This window comes from Carassius gibelio, chromosome A4 (assembly GCF_023724105.1).
Source record: "Carassius gibelio isolate Cgi1373 ecotype wild population from Czech Republic chromosome A4, carGib1.2-hapl.c, whole genome shotgun sequence".
In the NCBI taxonomy this organism is placed as follows: Eukaryota; Metazoa; Chordata; class Actinopteri; order Cypriniformes; family Cyprinidae; genus Carassius; species Carassius gibelio.
The window spans coordinates 29357056-29379677 of record NC_068374.1 but is presented as its reverse complement, the minus strand read 5'-3'; the positions used below and the strand labels follow the sequence as shown (position 1 = coordinate 29379677).

At 37.6% G+C, this 22622-nt stretch overlaps 2 protein-coding genes across 5 annotated transcripts in view; both read right to left on the bottom strand.

The window, feature by feature from the left end:
* The window catches only part of LOC127971088 (scavenger receptor cysteine-rich type 1 protein M130-like), a 91165-nt gene that overhangs the window by 34217 nt on the left and 34326 nt on the right, over window positions 1-22622 (bottom strand). The gene's annotated exons all lie outside the window — the stretch shown is intronic.
* Window positions 6027-19124, bottom strand: LOC127976308 (protein arginine N-methyltransferase 8-B). Of its 4 annotated transcripts, none has more exons than XM_052580659.1 (10): window positions 18479-19124; window positions 16950-17189; window positions 16077-16232; window positions 14596-14659; window positions 11478-11620; window positions 10841-10928; window positions 10331-10446; window positions 8720-8870; window positions 8518-8639; window positions 6027-7418 (listed from the first exon to the last, which is right to left on the bottom strand). In XM_052580659.1, the coding sequence occupies exons 1-10, from the start codon at window positions 18545-18547 to the stop codon at window positions 7335-7337; spliced, it is 1233 nt and encodes a 410-aa protein (XP_052436619.1). In that variant the 5' UTR covers window positions 18548-19124; the 3' UTR covers window positions 6027-7334. The 4 variants fall into 4 exon arrangements, with proteins under 4 accessions (XP_052436619.1, XP_052436636.1, XP_052436627.1 ...); XM_052580676.1 differs by having other exon boundaries at window positions 8720-8807; XM_052580667.1 differs by having other exon boundaries at window positions 16950-17183.

The following is a 22622-nucleotide window of genomic DNA, read 5'->3' as shown; positions in this document are numbered from 1 at the left end:
TTACACAGGCATCTATTCACTTTCTAACTGTATGAGCCATCATAGATAAACTGCTCATATAAACGTATAATTTCACCTTTTACATCTATTTTGTACTCACCAGATGTGGTTAGAGTGATTATATTGAAGAGTAAAACGAGTGTCAGACATCCCTCCATCATCTTCTGCTCGTCTCACGTCTGTTTGACTGTCAGCACAAGTTTCTCCTCTGCTCCTTCAAACACACTGAAGAAACTGGCTCCTGTCAGCCCCCTAAAGAGAGAGAGAGACTCACAGCTGCCAATGACACTCACTGTTACCTTATTAGACACAACATAGGAAATCATCAAACACAATCAGTGACAAATCAGAAAGCAGCATTTTTATTTTCTCCATATATATCAATAAAGTGTGAGCGCTGATGAGCGGGACTCCTCCTCCAGCGTGAAGAGACACTTCACTGAGGACAGACTCGTGTCAGTCAGAAGTCAGTGTGGAGATAAAGTCACACTAAACTTAAAGCAGATTGATACAGAAACACTGCAGCTTATATTCAGCATCAAAACCTGAACCTGAACACAGCAGATACAAGCACTGATGACTGACTGCTCACTTAATGAAACTTTATTTTAAAATGATTTTTGCTATAAATGTATAAATTTGAATACAATTAACATTTTAAAGTTATTTTTGGAAACAAAACTGCATAATATAAGGTGGAATTGAACTCACCATGATGTTCTAATCAAGAATAAAATAAACAGTATGTTAATACGCTATCAAATGAACTGGACTGATTGTGATCAACAGCAGAAGGCTATTCAAACAAGATCTATAAATAAACATTGTTTTCTGTTTTAAAGATATTAATTTGGCTTCATATGAAACTTAAGACTTTTGTATGTGCTTAACACTGTAATGTGTAATTCTTCCAGCAGATGGCAGCAAAACACTTCTTATTATAAAGTGAGGCAGACAAGAGTCTTGTCCTTGTGTCACCACATGAGGGAGTTTCTCACTTTTTTCAAGATAGAAAATGTTCACTTGTTTATTCACAGCTACATTACATATACACATCTAATTCATTTTATATAAATCCCATTTCACACTGATTTTACTTTTTGTCTGCTGCAAATATAATATCATATATTCTAACACTCAGAGTGATAGAATGATGTAAATACACTGTAGCCGTGAGAGCAATATTTCTCATATTTTCATTCGTTTTTTACAATCATCTCAAAAGTTGGTTCCTGAAGGGTGGGTTTACTATTTCTGGGGCCCTCTGAATTTTCATTTCAGGAAAGGGGGTCCCACACACTTGCATGGTTTGTGTACCTCTGCTGTTGGTCATCAGATCACTCATGTAGTCATTATTTTGACAAACAGAGAGAGCTGTGAGCACATCTAAAAATGTCAAAACAGTCTCTTTAACACACACTAAACCCAATGATTCTGCTCCAAAGTGGTATTCAGGGCTTAGCATATCACATCATGCATCATGTTCAGGAACTTACGTCCTGAACTCATGAAATGGAGGAAAACTGTAAGTTAAAATAATAAGATATTACATATAATTTGGTAGTATAACATAAAGTATTTAAAAAAATTTTGGAAAGAAAATATGTGTATTATGTACATCATTTACAACTATTGCTTAATTAGAAGCACCACAAAATATTGAAAATCAAAATAAAGCTCTGTAAACTTTTTTATACATTTTATAAAATCATACGTGTGTTCCATTGAGTAGTTTAATGACAAATTCTACAGATTCTTTTATTCTTAATTTCCACAGTGTTATTCGTGAATATTCTCTGCTTATAATTCTCTAGAATGCTGCTCGATTTGTGTCCAGTGACTGTAAGCTTACCAGGTTTTTACATGAGGGCAATCACCTTTTTATATTCAAGTCTTATGTAAATGCTGAAATTGGGGTGTAATATTATGTGAAAGCTTGTTTGTGCCATATCTATGCTTTTTGATTGCGTTAAGCTAAATTTATGTTTTAACATTGATCACCACTGTCTCATTGCACAGGAAAGCAGCCACACATGACACTGAAATTGCAATGCAGTTGAGGAAATGGAGCATCAAATCATTAAAGAAAAAGATTGAACAAAGGTAAAAGCTTAATTTATTTTTTTAACTGCTGTATGTGCTTTAACACTACTGTTGTGGAGTTTATGGTCCGTAAGAATGTGTATTTAAAAAAAAATTATACTTTTTTTGAGCAAGGACACATTAAATTGATCAAAATGACAGTAAAGATAATTATAATGTTACAACAAAAAAAAAAATCTTGTGCTGTTCTTCAGAACTTTGAACTTTCTATTCATCAAAGAATTCTGAAAAAGAATTCTGAAAAAGAATCACAGTTTACACAAAAACATTTCAACATATTTTCAATATTGATAATAATAAGAATAATACCATTTCTTCTGCAAGGTCATGAAACACTGAAGATTGGAAAAAATGTCTGCTGAGAATTCAGCTTTGCCATCAAATGAAAAAAAAAAAAAACATTAATTTTAAATATATTTAAATAGAAAATAGTTATTTTAAACTGTAATGATATTACATAATGTTACAGTTTATACTGTTTCTTATCAAAAAGAAAAAAGATAGTGATCATAAGAGATGTCTTTCAAAAACATTTCAAATAAAAAACATACCAACTTAGCACTGTGTGCAGTTCATACAGCTGATATATACTAGTCTACTTAGTTTCAAACTATAGTGTCTGTTTCAGTTTGTACATTTATCACTTTTTATAATGGTAATGGATAATGATAATGGTGCATTGCTAATATTAAGGCTGAACTGAAATTAACTATATGTTAACGCTTTCTTCCACTCTAAAAATCTATAGTCCCGCAGTGAAAGACCGACAGCAACGGCTCCGCTGTAAAGAACCGGAATTGGAGCAGCTTTTGCAAAAACAGAGGAGGGTTTAGTTTCACGATTAAACATTCATAATCTTACAAAATTGTATACTTTTGTGCACCTCACATCCTTCTAACTCACAGGTTTCAAGTCATTGTCTTTATGTCTTTATTTTTCAGTTGGAGGGACAATGTCGTGACCTTCATAGCGAACACTAGAGTTTATTAGAGAACGTTAAACTCAAAATGACAAACGAGGAGCTGTCTCGTGAACTTGAGCTCACCTTCCAGGGACTAGTGTTGGCTCAGGAGCAGCTGGGTCTAGACAAATATTACATACAGACAGAGATCCAATCAGTGTCTTTGAGTCTCTCATGAACACAAATACTTTTCCCCTCACAGGGAAATGTACAGAATCACTGAAGGCTTGCAGTGCATTTAAACCCTGGCACACATTGCACAGCAGATTGTGTCAAACATCATCAATTCACTTTCTGCAGAGTTTATTGCCTTTCACCCCTGAACTGTACGGGTTCCCTAAATAATCTGGACAATTTAAAAGTAGGAATTTCATAGTATTAGGTACAATCAAACCAAACAGCATCTTCAAACAAACAATACTGAAGCTTTTTAGCCATTTAGTTAATCATTTTTACTTTTAATATTACACAACAGTACCTCCTAGTGACCGTTTCACACACACACACACACACACACACACACACACACACACACACACACACACACACACACACACACACACACACACACACGCACACACACACACACACACACACACACACACAGAGAGAGAGAGAAACACACAAAGGGGTGTTTTCTTGTGAAATGTGGGGACATCCCATAATCGTAATGGTTTTTATAATGTATAAACTGTATATTCTATCGCCCTACACCAACCCTACACCTAACCCTAAATCTCAAGGAAACTTTGTGCATTTTTACTCATAAAAACTTTATTCTGTATGGTTTATAAATGTTTTGAAAAATTGGGACATGGGTTATGTTCTCATAAGTCACCCTCTCCTTGTAATCCCTGTGTCATACACATGTCATTACACAAAGTTGTGTCCTTATATGTTACAAAAACATGCCCCCCCTCCCCCCAAACACACACACACAAACACATTTATAATTTAGCATTCATTGATTGTTGTGTTGTGCAGGCATTGACTGTGTGCAGACTCTGAATCTGGGAGACAGTCATGTGGCTCTTCAGTTATGGGACACTGCAGATGAAGAAAGGTGAGGCCCTGATACCTACATAGTACAAACAGGATCGAGTTTTGCATTCATTTAATTATTATTGTCTTGTTTAGGACATTTACATTCAGTGTCAGTCTGTGTTTTTAATTTCTGATCCACAGTCTGTACACTTATCCTATTAAGAATCTCTGAAAAGCTTGTTGTCTAGAGTAATCTATGGCATAACCAAAACATAGTCTCACTTGTCACTGATGATAAACATCCAGCATTAATAAAAAGCAATGTCACTGTGCCCTGCAGGTATCGCAGCATTACCAAGCAGTTTTTTCTGTAAGGCGGATGGTGTGGTGGTCATCTACGACATCATAATGGAGGACAGTTTCAGATCAGTCCAACCCTGGCTGACCTGCATACAGTCAAAAGTGTGACTTTGCAGATTGTGTGAACCTTATGTTGTTTATTTACTTTGAAAAACCCATTAAATGTGCCTGGTGGCAGCCTTGTTGACATCACATGAACAGCTGTGCTAAGTATATTTCAGTCAGAGAACGTCTCACATGCTCCCGTCTAAGTGAGACCATGGGTCTAGACAACGCTCTTGGTCGGGGGCCCCTAAACCTAAGTCGGATCTGCGGACCGTACTTAAGGCTGAGAGGTCCTCGGCCAAAAAGCCCTGACACCACTGGCCCAGGGCTTATGAGGGCAGTCTCCTCTGGGGTGCAGCGGGTCACACCGCATTACACAGTGTCCATTTCACCTCAGTGCCCTCAGGAGATCGTTCTGCCAACCCTGCCGGAGTGCACAGTGCACAGTGGTCTCCCATGAACACCACCCTCAGTTACCGCCCAAAAACGTAGCGGTGCTGAGAGGCTCGCCACCTCTGTGGAGGTCTCTAGAACGGCTAGTTCTCCTGCCGGTCAACTGTTACAGGGCACCAATCTAGCTGTTATGATTACACAAACTCACTTGAAACTACTGCCAAATGTGTCTCAATGGGTCCTGCACACTGTAGAAAGAAGCTACAGAATCCAGTTTGGTTCTCCGCTGCCTCGGTTCAACGGAGTTACTCCCATGCTGGTGGGTCCCGAGCAGGCTCTGGTAATGGAACAGGAAGTGCACACTCTCCTGAGGAAGGAGGCCATCTAGGTGGTCTTTCCTCACGACAGAAAGTCCGGGATCTATAGCAGGTACTTCATTGTTCCAAAGAAGGATGGAGGGTTGCATCTAATTTTAGATTCGTGTCTATTGAAACGCTCAGTCAAGCGACTGAAGTTCAGAATGCTCACTCTCAAACAGGTCGTGTCTAAGATCATGTCCAAGGACTGGTTTGTCACGATAGATCTAAAAGACGCATACATCCATGTCTCTATCCTTCTCCAACACAGGAAGTATCTGAGGTTTGCTTTCGGGGGCGCAGACTAAGCCAGAACGTGCACACGTCACACACCAGGAAGCACGTACGCCCTCAGATCAGTTGGACATGGTTGTGTACAAGATGTGAAAACTATATAAATACTGTTCGTTTTCTCACACAAACCACTCGTTTCATGTCTTAGGTCATCAATGTGTACTTATGATGGGGAATTGTTTAATTTGGACTTCTCTGTGCATGCTCTTTGAGGTGGTGACCATAGACCTGGATTATATGAGTCACAGACAAAAACAGTTTGACGTAAAAATATCAAAATGGAAACTACTGCGGAAACAAAGACATCTACATCTTGGATGCCCTTGAGGTAAGCTAAAACATACCAAAATTTAATTTGAAAGTGAACTATCCCTTCAATTGTTTGTTATTTCCCATTTATTTAGCATTACAATAGCCTCATTCAATCCCCCTGAAGTCTTGCTAGCATCATGATCCTGGTTTTCAAACTGGCAAGTAAAACCTTACTCCTTGAACAAGAAGCTGTCAGGAGAAAATGGGCAGGATTCAGATGCGGGTTTACGCAAGGCTTTATTTAAAGCAGAGGAGGCAGATCAGATGAGTCACGTTCACAGGATTACTCGTAGTGACTGGAAGAATAGTCGAAGCAGATGAATCAAACCGATGAGTAACGTTCCACAGTTATTTGTACGACCACTGAGACCGGAGGGATGACACTGAAGCTTCCAAGAGCTCTGCGCTGGGGAACAGGGGGCAGAGAAAACAGCTAAACACACTGGAGCCTGAGGACAAGACACGACAAAGGTGAGTGCCAAGAATAGCTAGAAGATCGGAGCTATTGATACGAGTAACAACAGTCTGACAATAGACAGAGAAACACGGGGACTGATAAGGGGAAAAAAATTAGAAGAACATAGAAAACAGGTGGTGAGTAATTAGGGTTCACAACACTGAAACAAGGAGGGCGGGGAAAACTCAAACAGGTAGACGCGGTGAGCTGACAAGAGACCCAAACACACACAAAAGGCAGGTGATTAGCCCCGAGACCCGACAGAAGCAATTCAGTTGCTGTATGCAGAGACAGCTCAGTTGACAACAACAACATGAAGCACTTAAATCTTCGGATGTCATGCCTCGTTTGTTGTCTTCATCTGAACTGCTCTGCTTGTCTTGTTTTACACAAAGGAGCAAACATCGGTGGCTCCAACAATGACTTGACAATTGAATAAGGACATGAAACCAAAAAACTTCTAAAGTTAAAACTGTCACATAATGATATTTTAAAATAACAAAGTTTGTTATAAGAATGATAAGAATGGTTTAAAGTCTCTTATAGCTCTTTTGGCTGCTCTTAGAGGTTCTTTAGAAAAATCTTGAAGTGAAGAGTTGAGTGAATCCTGAATAAATTAAAATAAAGCAAAGGTAGAAAACACGGCAGTGCTCACTATATAAAACAACTCAACACTAACCCAATACATATAACACAATAAAAGCACTTAAAAATAATCCAAACTGAAGCCTTGTTCGATGAGGCACTATTGTACAATTTCACATTGGCATATGCCATTCAGTAATACTTTCCTATCTTATGAGGTTAAATAAACACAAACTTTGACATTCTCAGAGTCATTAACAGTTACATTCAGTGTGATGTTTTCACAGTCTATCCTCTATGTGCATTCAAGATCTTGACACGTGATGACACTATTGCTTTTAGTGCTGGACTCTCTCTGATGACATCACTGAGGGGTCCTGGAGTTCAGTAGTCTCTCTGATCCAGACAGAGGCAGAGGCACACTCCGTCTCTCTGCCAAATCTTCCTGGGAAACAATGGCCTGACTCAGGATGCTGCTTGAGTTTTACCGCATCTTGTAGTCATGGGAGATGGCTGCGTCACAGAGCTGTCCTTTGAAATCAAGCTCAAAGGTGAAGTCCAAGTCACACTGGAAGACATCAAAATTGACTAGTTCAGTACTTTTTTTGCCATTTTGTTTCTTGTTTTTTCCACCAGAGGGCCTCAGCACACTTTCAACAGGATGGCTTAAAATGCTAAAAATAGGCATGAACTGATAAAATGATGTTTTTTCTCAGAAATTAATAAATCTTGGAAGTCATGGAAAATGTTTAAATATTTATGAATTTTTCTAGTTATGTTAAGGAAGAACTGCTAGTTGCTTAAAATTATTTAAAGGGTTCATATGATGCAGTTTACATTTTTCCTTTCTCTTTGGAGTGTTACAAGCTCTTGGTGCATAAAGAAGTTCTGTAAAGTTACAAAGACTAAAGTCTCAAATCCAGAGATATTCTTTATCAAAGTTAAGACTCTGCCACGACACCCTAAAATGCCTCATTCAAACACGCCCCCACATCTCTACGTCACTATGTGGAAATATTTGCGTAATGCCACCAAAATGTGCACACAAATTAGGAATGTGTCCTTTCAGTAACCGCGGTTACTGTTGAAAAATAAAAATAAGTTATAATGGCCAAGTGCAGAAGTATTTCTTATTTTAATTTATTATACTGTATGAGAAAATGAAAAAGAAGGATCTGAACTTTTCCCAGTTATGTCAAGTTCTAAAATATTTTATTGGGAAGATATTTGGAAGGTGGCAAAAAATGGTTCAAAATAAAAAAACAGCTAAAATTATGTTTCTTATTTGAATTGCTTTTTTTCTTTTCTTTTTTTAAAGTGATTTCTAGACCTGAAAAATTAATGGAAATTAGTAAAATCATAAAAGGTCAAGGTATATATAGTATACACTGTACATGTGTGTGTTATAGTTATTAAACTGTGATTCCTGAAGAATATAAAGTTCAGAAAATTCTGGAATTTAATTATTAATAATGATTTAATTTAACTATTTTAATATATTGACATGTTTCTGTAAATTTAAAAAGTTTGAAAATAAACAGCTTTGACTTTGACCAGAAGCACCAGAAATGTCTTGGGGGACCTTCAAAGGGCGGCCTTGGGTCAAATAGGTTAAGAACCACTGTTTTAAACATTGAATTTCTCTCCATCTCCATTCACAGCCTCACCTCGTTATTCTCGTTGGGCTTCACGGTGATGCTGCCCAGGATTTCCTCTCCTCTCCGCACCGTTAAGTAATCGTCCAGATAAAACACTGTCTGCTTCCAGTGAGTGCTGGGAGCATCAGGGGCTTGAAGGGAATGTACAGCTCGATTAGTACCAGATTTATTTGTAAGAGATAATAAGGTACAGAATAAGTGAAGGTTGAACCTGTAGAAAAGCCCGTCTTCTTGTGACACTTGGTGAACTCAATGTTGAAGTACATGACAAGAGCATGAACATAGTCATTCCTCTGGATCTGCAGACAGAAGGCTGAGGTGAACTTTAGATCCTCTGGCTTCACCGTGTAGATATCCACCTCCTGAAAGCAATAAGTCACGTTTCACACTATTTGGCATATAGATTGTTTATGTAGAGATTATGATTGACCCACATATAACAGTCCTTTGATGATCAGCAATGAGATGCTTGAGATGTGATCTACTTAAAGTTTAACGTGGTTTATGTCACATAGCATTAACCCACATATCTCAACAGATCCTGTTTCAAAGACTTTATTGTTTGGATGTGGCCATATTGAGTTGGCACAAGCATCAGGCTTGGTGAACAAAGATCCTATTACTCTGTGTTTGTTTGAACAATATATCAGTAGCAGCATTGAACCTTTCATTTGTTCAATTCAACTTTTCATTTAGTTCATCTCACACAGAGGTCAAAATCATTCGCCTCTTCAAAGAGTTTGATCCCTCAGCTGATTCAGAGCCCCTTGAAAGCATAGCCTTCTCTTCTCTTCTGTTCTTCTTTCTTTCTCTTTGGTTCTTTCTCAGGCATTTGCTGGCGGCCATCCAGCTTTCTCTCTGCCCCCTACATAGTCTCTTTTTCTTTTGACATATTTGACATGCAATGTATTCAGTGTCACAGATCATAAACAAAATCTGCTCATGCAAAATAAGCATATTATTGCTCATAGTTTGCTCTTTTAAAGCCCAGGATTCTTAAATGAGACAATCTTACAAATATTAACTTAATTTCAGATTTTTCTCTGAGACAAAATGAGATATTGTTGAAATACAGTAAGATTACAAAGTTGCGGATATAGAAAATATAGATAGCTTATCTTGGGTACTTTGAGAATTAATATTAGGATCTCTAATTATATTTAAACTTTGCTTTCTAGATTAAGATCGATCTCAATTAGAGATACTGAGATCTGTGTTTACTGTGGTCTTTATTTAACAGAATTAGGCTAAGATTTAAGCAGTGTCTTGTGATTTGACATGCAATAAATTAAACAAAAATTATTAAAACATCTAATTTACTATTAAAATTATATATATATATATATATATATATATATATATATATATATATATATATATAAATATATATATATATATATAATTATATTATATATATAATTATATTATATTATATTATATTATATTATATTAAACATGTAATCTAATGTCTGTTTAGGAGAAATCATTGAGATCTTAAATAAATCTCATTTGCGATTTTTTTTCCTTTAGGATGAAGCACTTTATTACAACAAAATATAAAGCTTCGTCTTACCTTTATTATGGTATTATTAGCATTATATCCCATGAAGTGTCATTTGTGTTAGCTAATTTAAATGAATGATTTGTGTTTGTGCATGTGTTGAGATCAACACGTTACCGCACTGTCATCAGGGTCTCTTTACTGTGAATTATTCTGTTATGTAACGCCCACACTACATGTGTTTCAAAGTAGCCTATCAGTACTGTGATTCAGTTCGGGTTTTTGCTCCTGCATGCACACATATAGAGCACATACAGGTACCTTAATGAGACAGGAGTTAGTCACAACTTGTTTAGGATCTACTATGTCCACCAGGGGCTCCATCATAGCAATGTTCCGAATGCACGTCATATCAAAACCATAGACATTCTCCCACCCTGCAAGCATAGACAAAATATATATTTAAAACATTTTAAACTCATATGTGCCTGATAAAATTAGAAAATCTGTCTGGCTGTGTCTGGTCGTCTTCATTTGGACCTAAAATAGACTCCTGCCTCCTCTGTGTCTGGCAGCAGTTGATTACATCCCCTCACGAGCGTTAGGCCGAGGCGAATCTCACTCTTCCAGAGAAGGAGGGAGTGAAAGGGATTGAGAAAAAACAAACCTCTTGCTACGGGGGAGTAATGGAATCCAACTGTATTTTTTTTCTAGTGTTTTTCAATTCTTTTTGAAGCTCAATTAAAGTAAGGTACCTAAAGAGACACTGAACACGCTACACTGCAGAACGAGTCCGTGTATGTGTGTGTGTTTGTGTGTGTGTATACTCACAGTGGATTTTGAAGTCTTTGTATTGCCGATCTTCAATGGCAACCACATATAAGGTCGCTCTGTCTGGAAACATGAAACCTCCAGGTTTCTGAAACATGACAGGAAAGAGAATCTACAGATCAACACTGAAATAGATTAATGGATAGTTGATGTATGTCCAACATATTTTTTATGTTATTAATTCTGTTATTTATATTTAATCTTTAAATTATTTTAGAGTAATTATAGCAAGTCACATCACAGGACACTGGTGAAACTGCCCTCATAGTACATTTTAATATACAAAAAAAAATACAAAAAATAAATCCTGGGATATGCGTGATTATATTCCTATTATTCCAGTGACTTCACATCATTCTTTCTTTTCCTTCCTGTTCAATGCACCATTAAAAATAACCGTAGGATGAAACAATGCCCTGGCACTAACACAATGGTTCCATAAAAATGTTTAACAAGCCTCTTGCCCTCTGGCCCAAATTGTCATTCAGTGGTAGACATTCATCAGCAGCCCAATGGCTAGCCACTCATTCCCATTATAAATGACAATTTCAGCATGGACACATGCTTCACATTCTAATTAGTCACATAACCATGGCCTTGAGACAGCCAACACACACACACACACACACAAACTAACCAGCCATTTGTCTCTGGCGTAGATGACAGTATTGAGCATAGACTCGTAGAAAAGACAGTAGCCCATCCACTCTGAAATGATGATGTCCACCTGATCCACCGGCAATTCAGTCTCCTCCACTTTCCCTTTAATGATGGTAATAACTGCAAAATACACAGAAAATAGATAAACATAAATTAGTTTATTATTATTTGTATTAGTATAAATTATAGTATATTACAGTTTTTTTCAATCGCTAACAAGCGCTTAACCATACTTCAGATACTTTTTCTAAACTCTTAACACAGACTAACACCTACAAAACACAATTGGCCAAATGGATAATTTTCTTCTCAAAAACACATTTTGTTAAATATATACTACATCTTCATTTCAAAATAGAACACACCTTTCTCTGCACACACCAACTTTACCAAAACACTGGAAATCTGACTCAAAATTAAATTGTTCTGTCAAAGAATAACACTTGTTTTCACCTCACAAGGTACATGCAGTCAATCAAAGTACACCAGGTTTCAAAATACTGGATATTGTTGACATTACAAAAACTGCATAGACTTTTCAGTCTCAGTTTTACAGGTATTTGCATGCAAAACATGCAATTCACTGTTTTACACTAAATTTCTTGGTTAGGAACTGTATGTCCAAATGTACAGTAATGCTCACATTCAAAAGCATTCCAGTAAAAAGCGTATTTTTTTTCCTTTACTGTTTACTGCAGGAGGTACAGTAGAAACACGGTATGATAGAACAGAAAAGGTTTGACAGTATTGCTTACAGTGAACAAAATATCCATGAAACACATAAGAGCATTCTGAACAAAAAACAACAACAGCAAAAAGCCCAGATAAAAAAAGGGGGGGTAAAATAAAAACAATCTCTCACTGCTCCTGCATCTCTCACTGCATCTCTCACTGCTCCTGCTCCTCTCACTGCTTCTGTTTCTCTCACTTCATCTCTCACTGCTCCTGCTCCTCTCACTGCATCTCTCACTGCTCCTCTCACTGCATCTCTCACTGCTCCTGCTCCTTTCACTGCTCCTGCTCCTCTCACTGCATCTCTCACTGCTCCTGCTCCTCTCACTGCTCCTCTCACTGCTCCTCTCACTGCTCCTGCTCCTCTCACTGCATCTCTCACTGCTCCTCTCACTGCATCTCTCACTGCTCCTGCTCCTTTCACTGCTCCTGCTCCTCTCACTGCATCTCTCACTGCTCCTGCTCCTCTCACTGCTCCTCTCACTGCTCCTCTCACTGCTCCTGCTCCTCTCACTGCTCCTCTCACTGCATCTCTCACTGCTCCTCTCACTGCATCTCTCACTGCTCCTGCTCCTTTCACTGCTCCTCTCACTGCTCCTGCATCTCTCACTTCATCTCTCACTGCTCCTGCTCCTCTCACTGCTCCTCTCACTGCATCTCTCACTGCTCCTGCATCTCTCACTGCTCCTGCTCCTTTCACTGCTCCTCTCACTGCTCCTGCATCTCTCACTGCATCTCTCACTGCATCTCTCACTGCTCCTGCTCCTCTCACTGCTCCTGCTCCTCTCACTGCTCCTCTCACTGCTCCTGCTCCTCTCACTGCTCCTCTCACTGCATCTCTCACTGCTCCTGCTCCTCTCACTGCTCCTGCTCCTCTCACTGCATCTCTCACTGCTCCTGATCCTCTCACCGCATCTCTCACTGCTCCTGCTCCTCTCACTGCTCCTGCTCCTCTCACTGCTCCTGCTCCTCTCACTGCTTCTCTCACTGCTCCTGCTCCTCTCTCTGCTCCTGCTCCTCTCACTGCTCCTGCATCTCTCACTGCTCCTGCTCCTCTCACTGCTCCTGCTCCTCTCACTGCTCCTGCTCCTCTCACTGCTCCTCTCACTGCTCCTGCTCCTCTCACTGGGCCCCTTGCTCTTACTCTTCCTCATCCATACATTACAGTGTTTGTCTTTTTCTGTTTCTGTTTCCAAAAATATCCCTCTTCAAAATCCTTCTTTTATTGTATACGTGTCAATGTAATAGAAAAAAAATAAGCCCTGCCATTGAGTCTAAGCCAGATTGGAATCAGTTGTGGTTGGCCCAATTTACACAACATAAATCAGCTAAGATATATTGTTTTTGAACTGATATCATTGCAGAAGCAGAGGTTTTTATACTGTATCTAAGGTTTGGAACATTTTTTTTGCTATTGTGGGATGTTGTGTGTTAACATTTGTAAATACTACAAAAACGATCCATAATTTTGTTGGGAGGTATAGCTTGTCTGTTCAGAAAATGTAAGCATTGTGGAAATGTGTTCAATGACTCCATATTGTGTGAAAACGACATGAAATGTGTGAATGGTATGGCCACAATAGACAGATGCTGTGCTAATTGTGTTTAGAGTTTTGAAAATGTGACAACTGCTTGGACAAATGCTTGTTAGCGACTGAAAAAAACTGTATTATAAATAATACATGGTCATAAAACAACACATATTTTAATAATTATAATTATGATCTAAATAAGATGATAATTTATAATTATTATCAAAAATATAAATGGATGAACTGATTTTATATTATTTAATTTACAATAAAAAATAATATTTTTTGATTTTATGCTAAATAAATAAATGTATAATAATAAAATTACTCCAGTTTTAAATTATTATCCGTTTATTAAATTATTATCGAACCCAGTATATTTATGCCCACACACACATATACACACAAAGGCAATATAAAGCTACATAGATCAATGGTTTCTTCATGATTTTCTCTCTCTTTTCTTTCCTTTCTCCCATCCTCACCATTTTTCCCATTGGCAGGTTGCCAATGTCAAATTACCATGCCTGTGTGTATGCGTTTGTGGGTGTGTGTATGTGGAGTGTGTGAGAGTGCAGCAGTGACTCCTCTCTCACGCTGACTCAGGGTTATATTCTCACCCGCTGCTCTCCAGTGTTAATGACTAAATAACTTCTACCATCACACCACAAGAGGAGGTTGTCAGCCACAGGAAGTGACTATGCTGCTTCCTGTGTCATGGAACTGCTCTTGTCAACAGGAAAATGTATGAATCTTCTATTCCACACATGAACACAGATCTTAACAATTTGCTGGTCCTAACAGGAAAGAACTGCAGATTGTAAATCTTACCATTGTCCAGGTGATTTGATTTGATGATTTTCTCTGAATACTCTGATATACTGGAACATTCAATCTATATAAAAAAAATAAAAAAAATTAGCTTAGTTATGATATTTATTAGCATAAATATCAAGATGATTATATTATTCTTAATTGATAGGTCTAACTAATGTGAATGAACCATATTAGAGGTCTCAAGCCAGTTTTTCATGCATAACTTGAGATTTTATATAAAGAATTATTATAAATATTTTGTGGAATATATTGTTTGTATCAATCTGCTTGTCTTTGTTTGCATGCTCCAGGCTGATTGAAATACAATGTTTTCGTAGCAATGATGTTTCATGCAAATTACATTGTTATGGCAGTAGGTAGCAGAAAGTCTTTATGAGTGAGTCAATGATTCATTCATGCAATCAGTTTATTCATAAACTCTTATTCATTCTGGAATTAAATAAGTGACTACTGTCTTTATGCGTGGGTTATTGAATCTTTCATTCAACCGATTTGTTCAAAACCACTGATTCATTCTGGAACAAAACAAGTGACTACTGTCTTTATTACATGAGTTACTGAATCTTTCATTCTACTGATTTGTTCAAAACCACTGATTCATTTAGGAAAAAAATAAGTGGCTACTCTCTTTATGCTTGAGTCACTGAACTTTTACTCAACTGGTTTGCTCAAAACCAATGTTTCATTCAGGAACAAAACAAATGACTGCTGTCTTTATGCGTTAGTCAGTGAATCATTTACTAAACCGGTTCGCTCAAAGCCACCAATATATTCAAGGAAAATCATTTTGTGTGTTGCTGGGAGATTCTTATAGCTGACTATTCTTGCTAATTGCTGATTCTTCTTTGGCTTTGTTTGGAATTGTGTTCGTTGGCAGTGCAAAAATAGACAGAGCAACTGGCAATATTGTTTCTAAACCAAAATAATGTTGTTGGTTTGAATATTAGCACAGCCATCTATTCTGGTTTCCTGCTATTATTATGTGTATTGCATTTGCATTTTAGCATAATAAAGTCATTATGTTCTGCTAGAACAGTCTCATTCTTGCTTAAGCCTGAGTGTGCTTTAACAGACAATAATAAACAAATAAAGATGTTATCACTATCTACCAAATGCATACATTTTTACATTTGAAACATCTATGAACATCTGAACACATTCTGCTGATGTGTATTTGTGTTCTGGACAGAATCAGATATCTCTTTTGCATATTGTGGCATAGAAAAGATAAAAAAGCAACTAAAATTTGACCTAGTGGGATGATCAGTGGAGTGTTATCTAACTACAGACCAGAAGCACAGTGAGGGCATTATTATCAGAACACTCTCCCACTTTATCTCTCCTGATATATATAGATAAAGTTTGCGAGTATAAAAAGAATCAGATCCGCAGTAATGCCTACATGTGAGTGTGACCCTCTAACTCAAAATTATTGTATAGAAAAGTTACTTGCAATGAGTAATTTGAGTCCTCACCCCATATACATGCTTGGCTCCTGCCTTGGCAGCAAACATAGAGAGGATTCCGGTTCCGCTACCCACATCTAGAACTATCTTATCCTTAAATATGTGTTTATTGTGGTACATGGAGTTCCTATAGGTCAGTGTCCTCACCTCATCCTTTAGCATTTCCTGTTGAGAGGGGGAACATTTTTTTTTTAATCAGACTGATGAAATTAGTTTTAAATTTGATTACAACTTATTGAGCATCAATGTTTTTACATTTTAACTACCTTACTGACCCCAATATATTTGATCAGTAAAGTATGGCTGTACATATTTTACGTGTGCATGTTTAAGAATATTAGTCCATGACATGTATTCCTAATTTCCACACATGTTCCTTGGACTGTGCTATGGAGGACAACATATAGGACATGAAGCATATGTCTCCAGGATTCTTTTTATAGAGACATGTCTCCATTTAGCCTGCTGGGATTAACTGATACACATCTTTGCAAACTCCCCAATGCCCACCCTCCGCCCCGCTCCTATTCTCTCTCCTTTTCTTTCTCCCTTTCTCCATCTCACTATATTACTCCCATTCTTCTTTTTTTCTGCTTTCATTAACTTTTCTTTTATCTTCAGACAGATCCAGTTCAGACACTCATGCTCTAAATAAGCTGTTATCACAGGTGTTCTCTCAGTTGTTCTTTAATGAGGTGAGAAGGTGTTTTTTTAAGTTCTTACAATCGGCTGCATGTGATAAAAGTTCTATAACACAAATAAAATTCTGATATTTTTCTATCTTAATACAAAAGAGAGATTAACCATATAAAAACACACTTTCATCTTAGGTTAGACTAGCATACTTCACTATGTTTGATGGTAAAACTGGACTCCAGTTACCTCATGAATACCAAAGTGGGCATAGGAGTCAAAGTAGTAGTCCCGTGATGTCATCTCTTCCTGGTTGAGTAGCTTGGCCATCTTGCCTCGGCCCGGACAGGCAGAAAGAGCGGAGATGTGCGGCGTGTGTGGAGGGTGAGGAACATGATGAATGGATGTGACTGGCTTTGGTAGTAGAGATGGTTGTAAGGACTGGGATGAGGGAGCACTGGAAAAATGTTGCTGCTGCTGCTGCTGGCGCTGCTGGTCAAAACAGTAGTATACTTATTCGCTTGTTAAGTCTGACGTCACGTAGCAGCGCTTCCGTGTCCAAACGCTCTATCAGTTACCACGAGAAAACAACAAACGGTGCTAATATAAACTCACAATGTGATAGAATACTAGCGAAAAAGTTATAATCTTAACCTTTAATTCCATACCGAAGTCCCAGATAGGCAGACAATGAAAATATAAATATAAAAAAAAATATATATAAATATTATTTGTGTTTGGGACACTGTGAGCATGGAGACTATAGAGTATACAGTAAGTTTGAAAGCATTTAGCTTAAATGATTAATATGAATAAACAGTGCTCATAAACGGCTGCTGAGGTCGTATTCTCAAGTGAAGTGAGTTGAGGCTTGGACCCGGAAACAGCGCTTCTTACGTCATCACTTAACAACCGAATAGGCTCACTGTCATACATCACCCACCACTTACTAGACTTAATAGACATATTCACACATTTTCCAGACAGTTCTTACTCCAACTTTAATTAATCAAACCCATGTCCTTGGTGTTGATGAAAATTTTCTGCAAATGTTTTTTAAGTTAGATTTTTTTCAAGGTATTGTTCCATGTGATAGATGGACAGTTCGATAGATTCAGATTTTTACATATATTTTTTTATGAAATAAATAAATAAACATGCCAAAAAAAATCATTAAACAGTTTCCTAGATAAAGTTGTGTGTTATTTAGTGACCTATTAACAAACGTCAGCATTAAAATCAGGTATGCAAAGGTGAATATGGGGGGAGGTGGCGTACTGCAGCACCAAGGACAGCGATCTGCCGTCTCGCGATGACCCAATTGACTACATAAAAGCTAAAAAATTCAACAAGCACACGACTATTTTCATCGTCTCACTTTATCGTTAAGGTACAAAATTATAGGATAATGTGTTGCCTTCGAGGTTTCATCTGATGTCTGGCTGCTGTATCTTTACGCAACCTAGACTCGCAACATAAATATTAATGTAAACCTCTCTTAGCGTTCGGTGTGGTCTGTGTGATCGCTTTCAGGACGTTATTCCGTGAATTGGACGTGTGCTGCTCTGCTCGGATCGCGGTGGTTTTTAGGCTGCATAGTCTACACATCAACGGACACTGATTTGTTTGACCTCCAAACCAGATCGTCATTTGATGCAATCATGCACTTAAACACATACAAGCGACTAGAATGAATCTCAGGCGATTTAGAAGTAGATATATGAATGCTCGGACGAGCATTGATGTATTTTAGATGACTTAAGGAATCTTTGACTTACCTCCGAGCTCTCCGCCTCCGCCATCTTTCTCCGCAGGAGCAGGCACCGCGATGAGTGCTTCAGTCCCATACGAGCCAACAGGATCCGGAGTGACTCGATAAGGGCAAGTGTTGTCACTAAATGTCCTAGAAAAGTTTTAGAACGTAATTCAATAAGCAATACTAGGTTTGCGCTTTAAACCGCCCCATTTGTTAATTCTTACATCCGTGTTTAATAAATAGGAAATGCCTAAATAGAAACTAATACTGAAATTATCATAATGACTTCTTGGATAGTCCCTAAACTCCATGTTTCTGACTCCTACTGAAAGCAAATCGTGCAAAAGTTCTTCCACAGTTTCTAAGCGCCACTTGTAGACCAGTTGAGCCCCGACGCGTCAGCATCCACATCACCTGCCGCTGCGCGTCGCCGCGCTACACGGAGTCTGAATACTAGAAAGTATCTTTCATTTCAGTTTAACATGTTAATCCATTATTTCTCAGTTCATAACATATCGTCGGATCCTAGTGGTCTACTTCGTCGCGTAGCGGTCAGTCAAGTGCGTCTGGATCACGCTGAAAGTTGGAGTTAATAAAGACGGTGCTGACTGAACTCGAGCGCAGCGAGTGCAGAACTGGAGTGATGAATTAGTGCCTCCCACACAAGTATCGCACCTCCACTTTCTCAAAATAAAGGACACAAGGCCGATTACGTTTTAGTCCATTTCAAGGCTGAACCTTTTCAGACAAATACGTACATTTTCATTTACAGACGCTTTTATTCAAGGCGACTGCGCTGCATTCAATTAGCTACATCTCATTCGTTCATTCGGCGAATCGAATTCATGGCCCCGGTCTCGGAGTTTCTAATACGTCCTGTCTCGACCTTTAGGCTAAATATTTCACAAAAATTATTAGTAGTGAAATAGCATGTTGAAAGTTATCAGATTTTAAGTAATTCCTTGCCTGAACTTCCTTTCAACAAAATTTCTACTTAATAAATGAATAAAATGTTCATGATATATATACATTAGTATCTTGGGTATCCCAGAGACCCCATATAAAACACAACTAACTGCAATTAACTTTTAAGACTTTAGAATGCTAATCTTGAGACTCGATCAACAAAATGTTATCATTTTATCTTTAATGCTCTTTTTGAATTTGCTCTGTGAAAAAATGCTAAAAAAGGACTGCAACACAAGACCACCCCATATATATATATATATATATATATATATATATATATATATATATATATATATATATATATATATATATATATATATTTATTATTTATTTTTTTTACTAAATCTTTTTCTTTGCATTTTATATGGTTAGCACAGAAGAAACTACCAGCAGCTGTTGTCTGTGCCAATCCAAGCCCACAGTGGAGCGAGTTCACACGTGTCTGTACACAAAGAGAGGTGAGGAAATCTGGATTTGGAGTCGAACGGCGGGCCCCTCGATGTTTTTACATGCCACCCACTCTAATGTGGGAGGCTGTCCTGGCCAGAACATATACTCTTTCTCTTCCTGTCACACACACAAACAAACACTTTTACATACTTAATGTGTTTAAAGATCAATATCCTCAACCAAATATATATATATATATATATATATATATATATATATATATATATATATATATATATATATATATATATATATATATATATAAAAGAAATGTTCTCAGTACTGAAAATGTCAACAGAGTAAACAAACTCGATCAGTGCTGATTTCAGAAAACTCACAGTAATAGACCTCACGGTGTGATCTACTAGACCGAAATAAAGATACACTCTATTGTATCCTGCTGAGAGGACTTCCAATACATGGGCTGATAACACTGAAGGACGGATGCCCACGCATGCTGAGTAATACCACACACTTGCACACAGCACCACAACACTGTCAATCACACACACACACACACACACCCATGCACACTTAAAACATATATAAGAACACTAATTATTTTTTTATTTCCAAAAACCCGTCGCTCTGTTTCTGGCATTGAGACTGTTTGCATAAAGTAAGTATCCTTTAATTGCACTTTTTACATTTTTTCTTTCAGTTGTGTTATCTTGCTCTTAAAGGAATAGTTCACCCAACAAAAAACAATTGCTGAAAATGTATCCCCCCTCAGGGCATCCAAGATGTAGATGAGTTTGTTTCTTAATCTGAACAGACTTGGATCAATTCAGCACTACATCACTTCCTCACCAATGGATTCTCTGCAGTGAATGGGTACTGTCAATAAACTGATAGAAACACTACAATAATCAACTGCTTGTTTGTACTAAATAAGTCCATAATTTGCCCTCTGCATGATACGTCTTTCTCTATTGAAACAGTCATCTCTTATGAATCAGGAGAGAAATATGCACAGATCAAGCATCATTTACAAGCCAAAATGGTCCAAAACAGTTGTAAACATATATGTTGATGGATTTCAATATGAGAGGACAACAGAGGATGACTTTTTCACTGGTGGAAGCATTATAATGGATTACTGACTGGTATTTTGGCCAAAAGTGAAGTTAAAATGACTAATTGATGGAGGTACTTTTTACAATATAGGTACATATTTTATTACGACTTTGGAGTCATATGGATTACTTGTAGATTATTGTGATGTGTTTATCAACTGTTTGTACTCTCATTTTGACGGCACCCATTCACTGCATAGGATCCACTGGTGAGCAAGTGGTCTAATGTTAATTTCCCAAATCTGTTCTGATGCAGAAATAATCTGCATACTGTATTGGATGGCATGAGTGTGTGCGCATTTTCAGCAAATGTTTATTTTCGGTGAACTATTCCTTTAAGAAGCGACCAAACAGAATCAGTTTGTTTTTTTGGTTGAATGTCTTTATCTGTGTGTTGAAGTGGTCCTGAAACAGCAGGATCGTCCTTGGCCTTGTTGTCGGTCTGCTAAATGAAAGCCTTTTCTCAGACTTCATGGAGGAAGTGTGTGCGTGCACATTTCTGCTCTCTGAGTCAGTAGGTTTCTTTTGTCCTTTTCTTGGTCCTTTTCACGATCCCGAAGGCCGTTTCCATGTGTCCGTTTACACATATAAACACAAACCATGAAGGTGCCATTTAATAGCTTAGAACTGAGGACAGCATGAGGACACAACAATGAAATAACAGGGGAACGGCAGAGAAAACCAGACAAAACCAGACAGAACCAAGCAGGAATTGCAACGAGACAAATTCAAAAGGATAAACATCAGTTCAATAGGCTGAGCTCCTTTTCAAAGTTTTCTGTCATCTGCTGCATTGTTAATGTCATCCTTTCTTGCCATCTTCCCCATGTTTGTATGTTTGTTGTCCCTCATGTCACCGCTTGTACCGTGATTTCCAGCTGATCTGACTCAGATTTGATTGCCAGAATGAAAACTTTGCAGTCTATTGTCAATCAACAGACGTTTTATCCGGAAAAACAGATAGAAGATGCAGACCTCTAATCTCAAATTCAGTGCGCTTTTGTTTGTGTTCATTTCCATTAGGAGCCCTCACAGAGCCAGAATACAGATTAGCAATGACATTTCTCACTTTAAGTGGTTTCTTCGCTCTCTTAGTAGACTCTATCCATTAATTCAGACATGATGGATAACATTTTCCTCTCTAATGCTGTTTCAGCTGGAAAACTGTGTCATGGACAGGTGACTGAGGGACAGAGAGGACAGAGAGTACAACTTTAGATGTAGTCTTTAGATGAAATGGAGACTCAACAGAAACTGTCAGGATTATTTCGATAATGTGAGAGATTCTGTGAATGTGAATTATCAAAGTCCTTTGGGTATCATTATTAACTTTGTCCATGAATTGTCCTTCTTTTCGTCTTGGGGACACTGAGAGATGTAGGTACTTTAAATAAGTACCTTTATGACAAATCTGTACTTTCTCAAAACTAGCATGAAGAAAATAACGTCATAAACATAAAAAAATAAATAATATGCAACATAATAAATAACTCTACTTGGATGTAAATGAGTACTAAAATAAGAAATATGTATTTGTTTGCATAGGGAATGTCATATATTTTATTTTATATAACATTGGTTAAAATATAATATGAATAAAATATAATAATAAATATAAGATATAAAATATAATATACACTTTCTCAATGTTATATGCTATTCAGTACTTTT

Bases quoted from the DNA above. Each gene is read 5' to 3' on its own strand.
- LOC127976308 (XM_052580659.1), bottom strand. From the start codon at position 18,547: ATGGGACTGAAGCACTCATCGCGGTGCCTGCTCCTGCGGAGAAAGATG. The intron at 11,621-14,595 runs GTAAGATTTACA...TGTATTTTGCAG, and splicing joins ATCAAATCACCTGGACAATG to TTATTACCATCATTAAAGGG. The intron at 8,640-8,719 runs GTTCAACCTTCA...ATTCCCTTCAAG, and splicing joins GAAGACGGGCTTTTCTACAG to CCCCTGATGCTCCCAGCACT.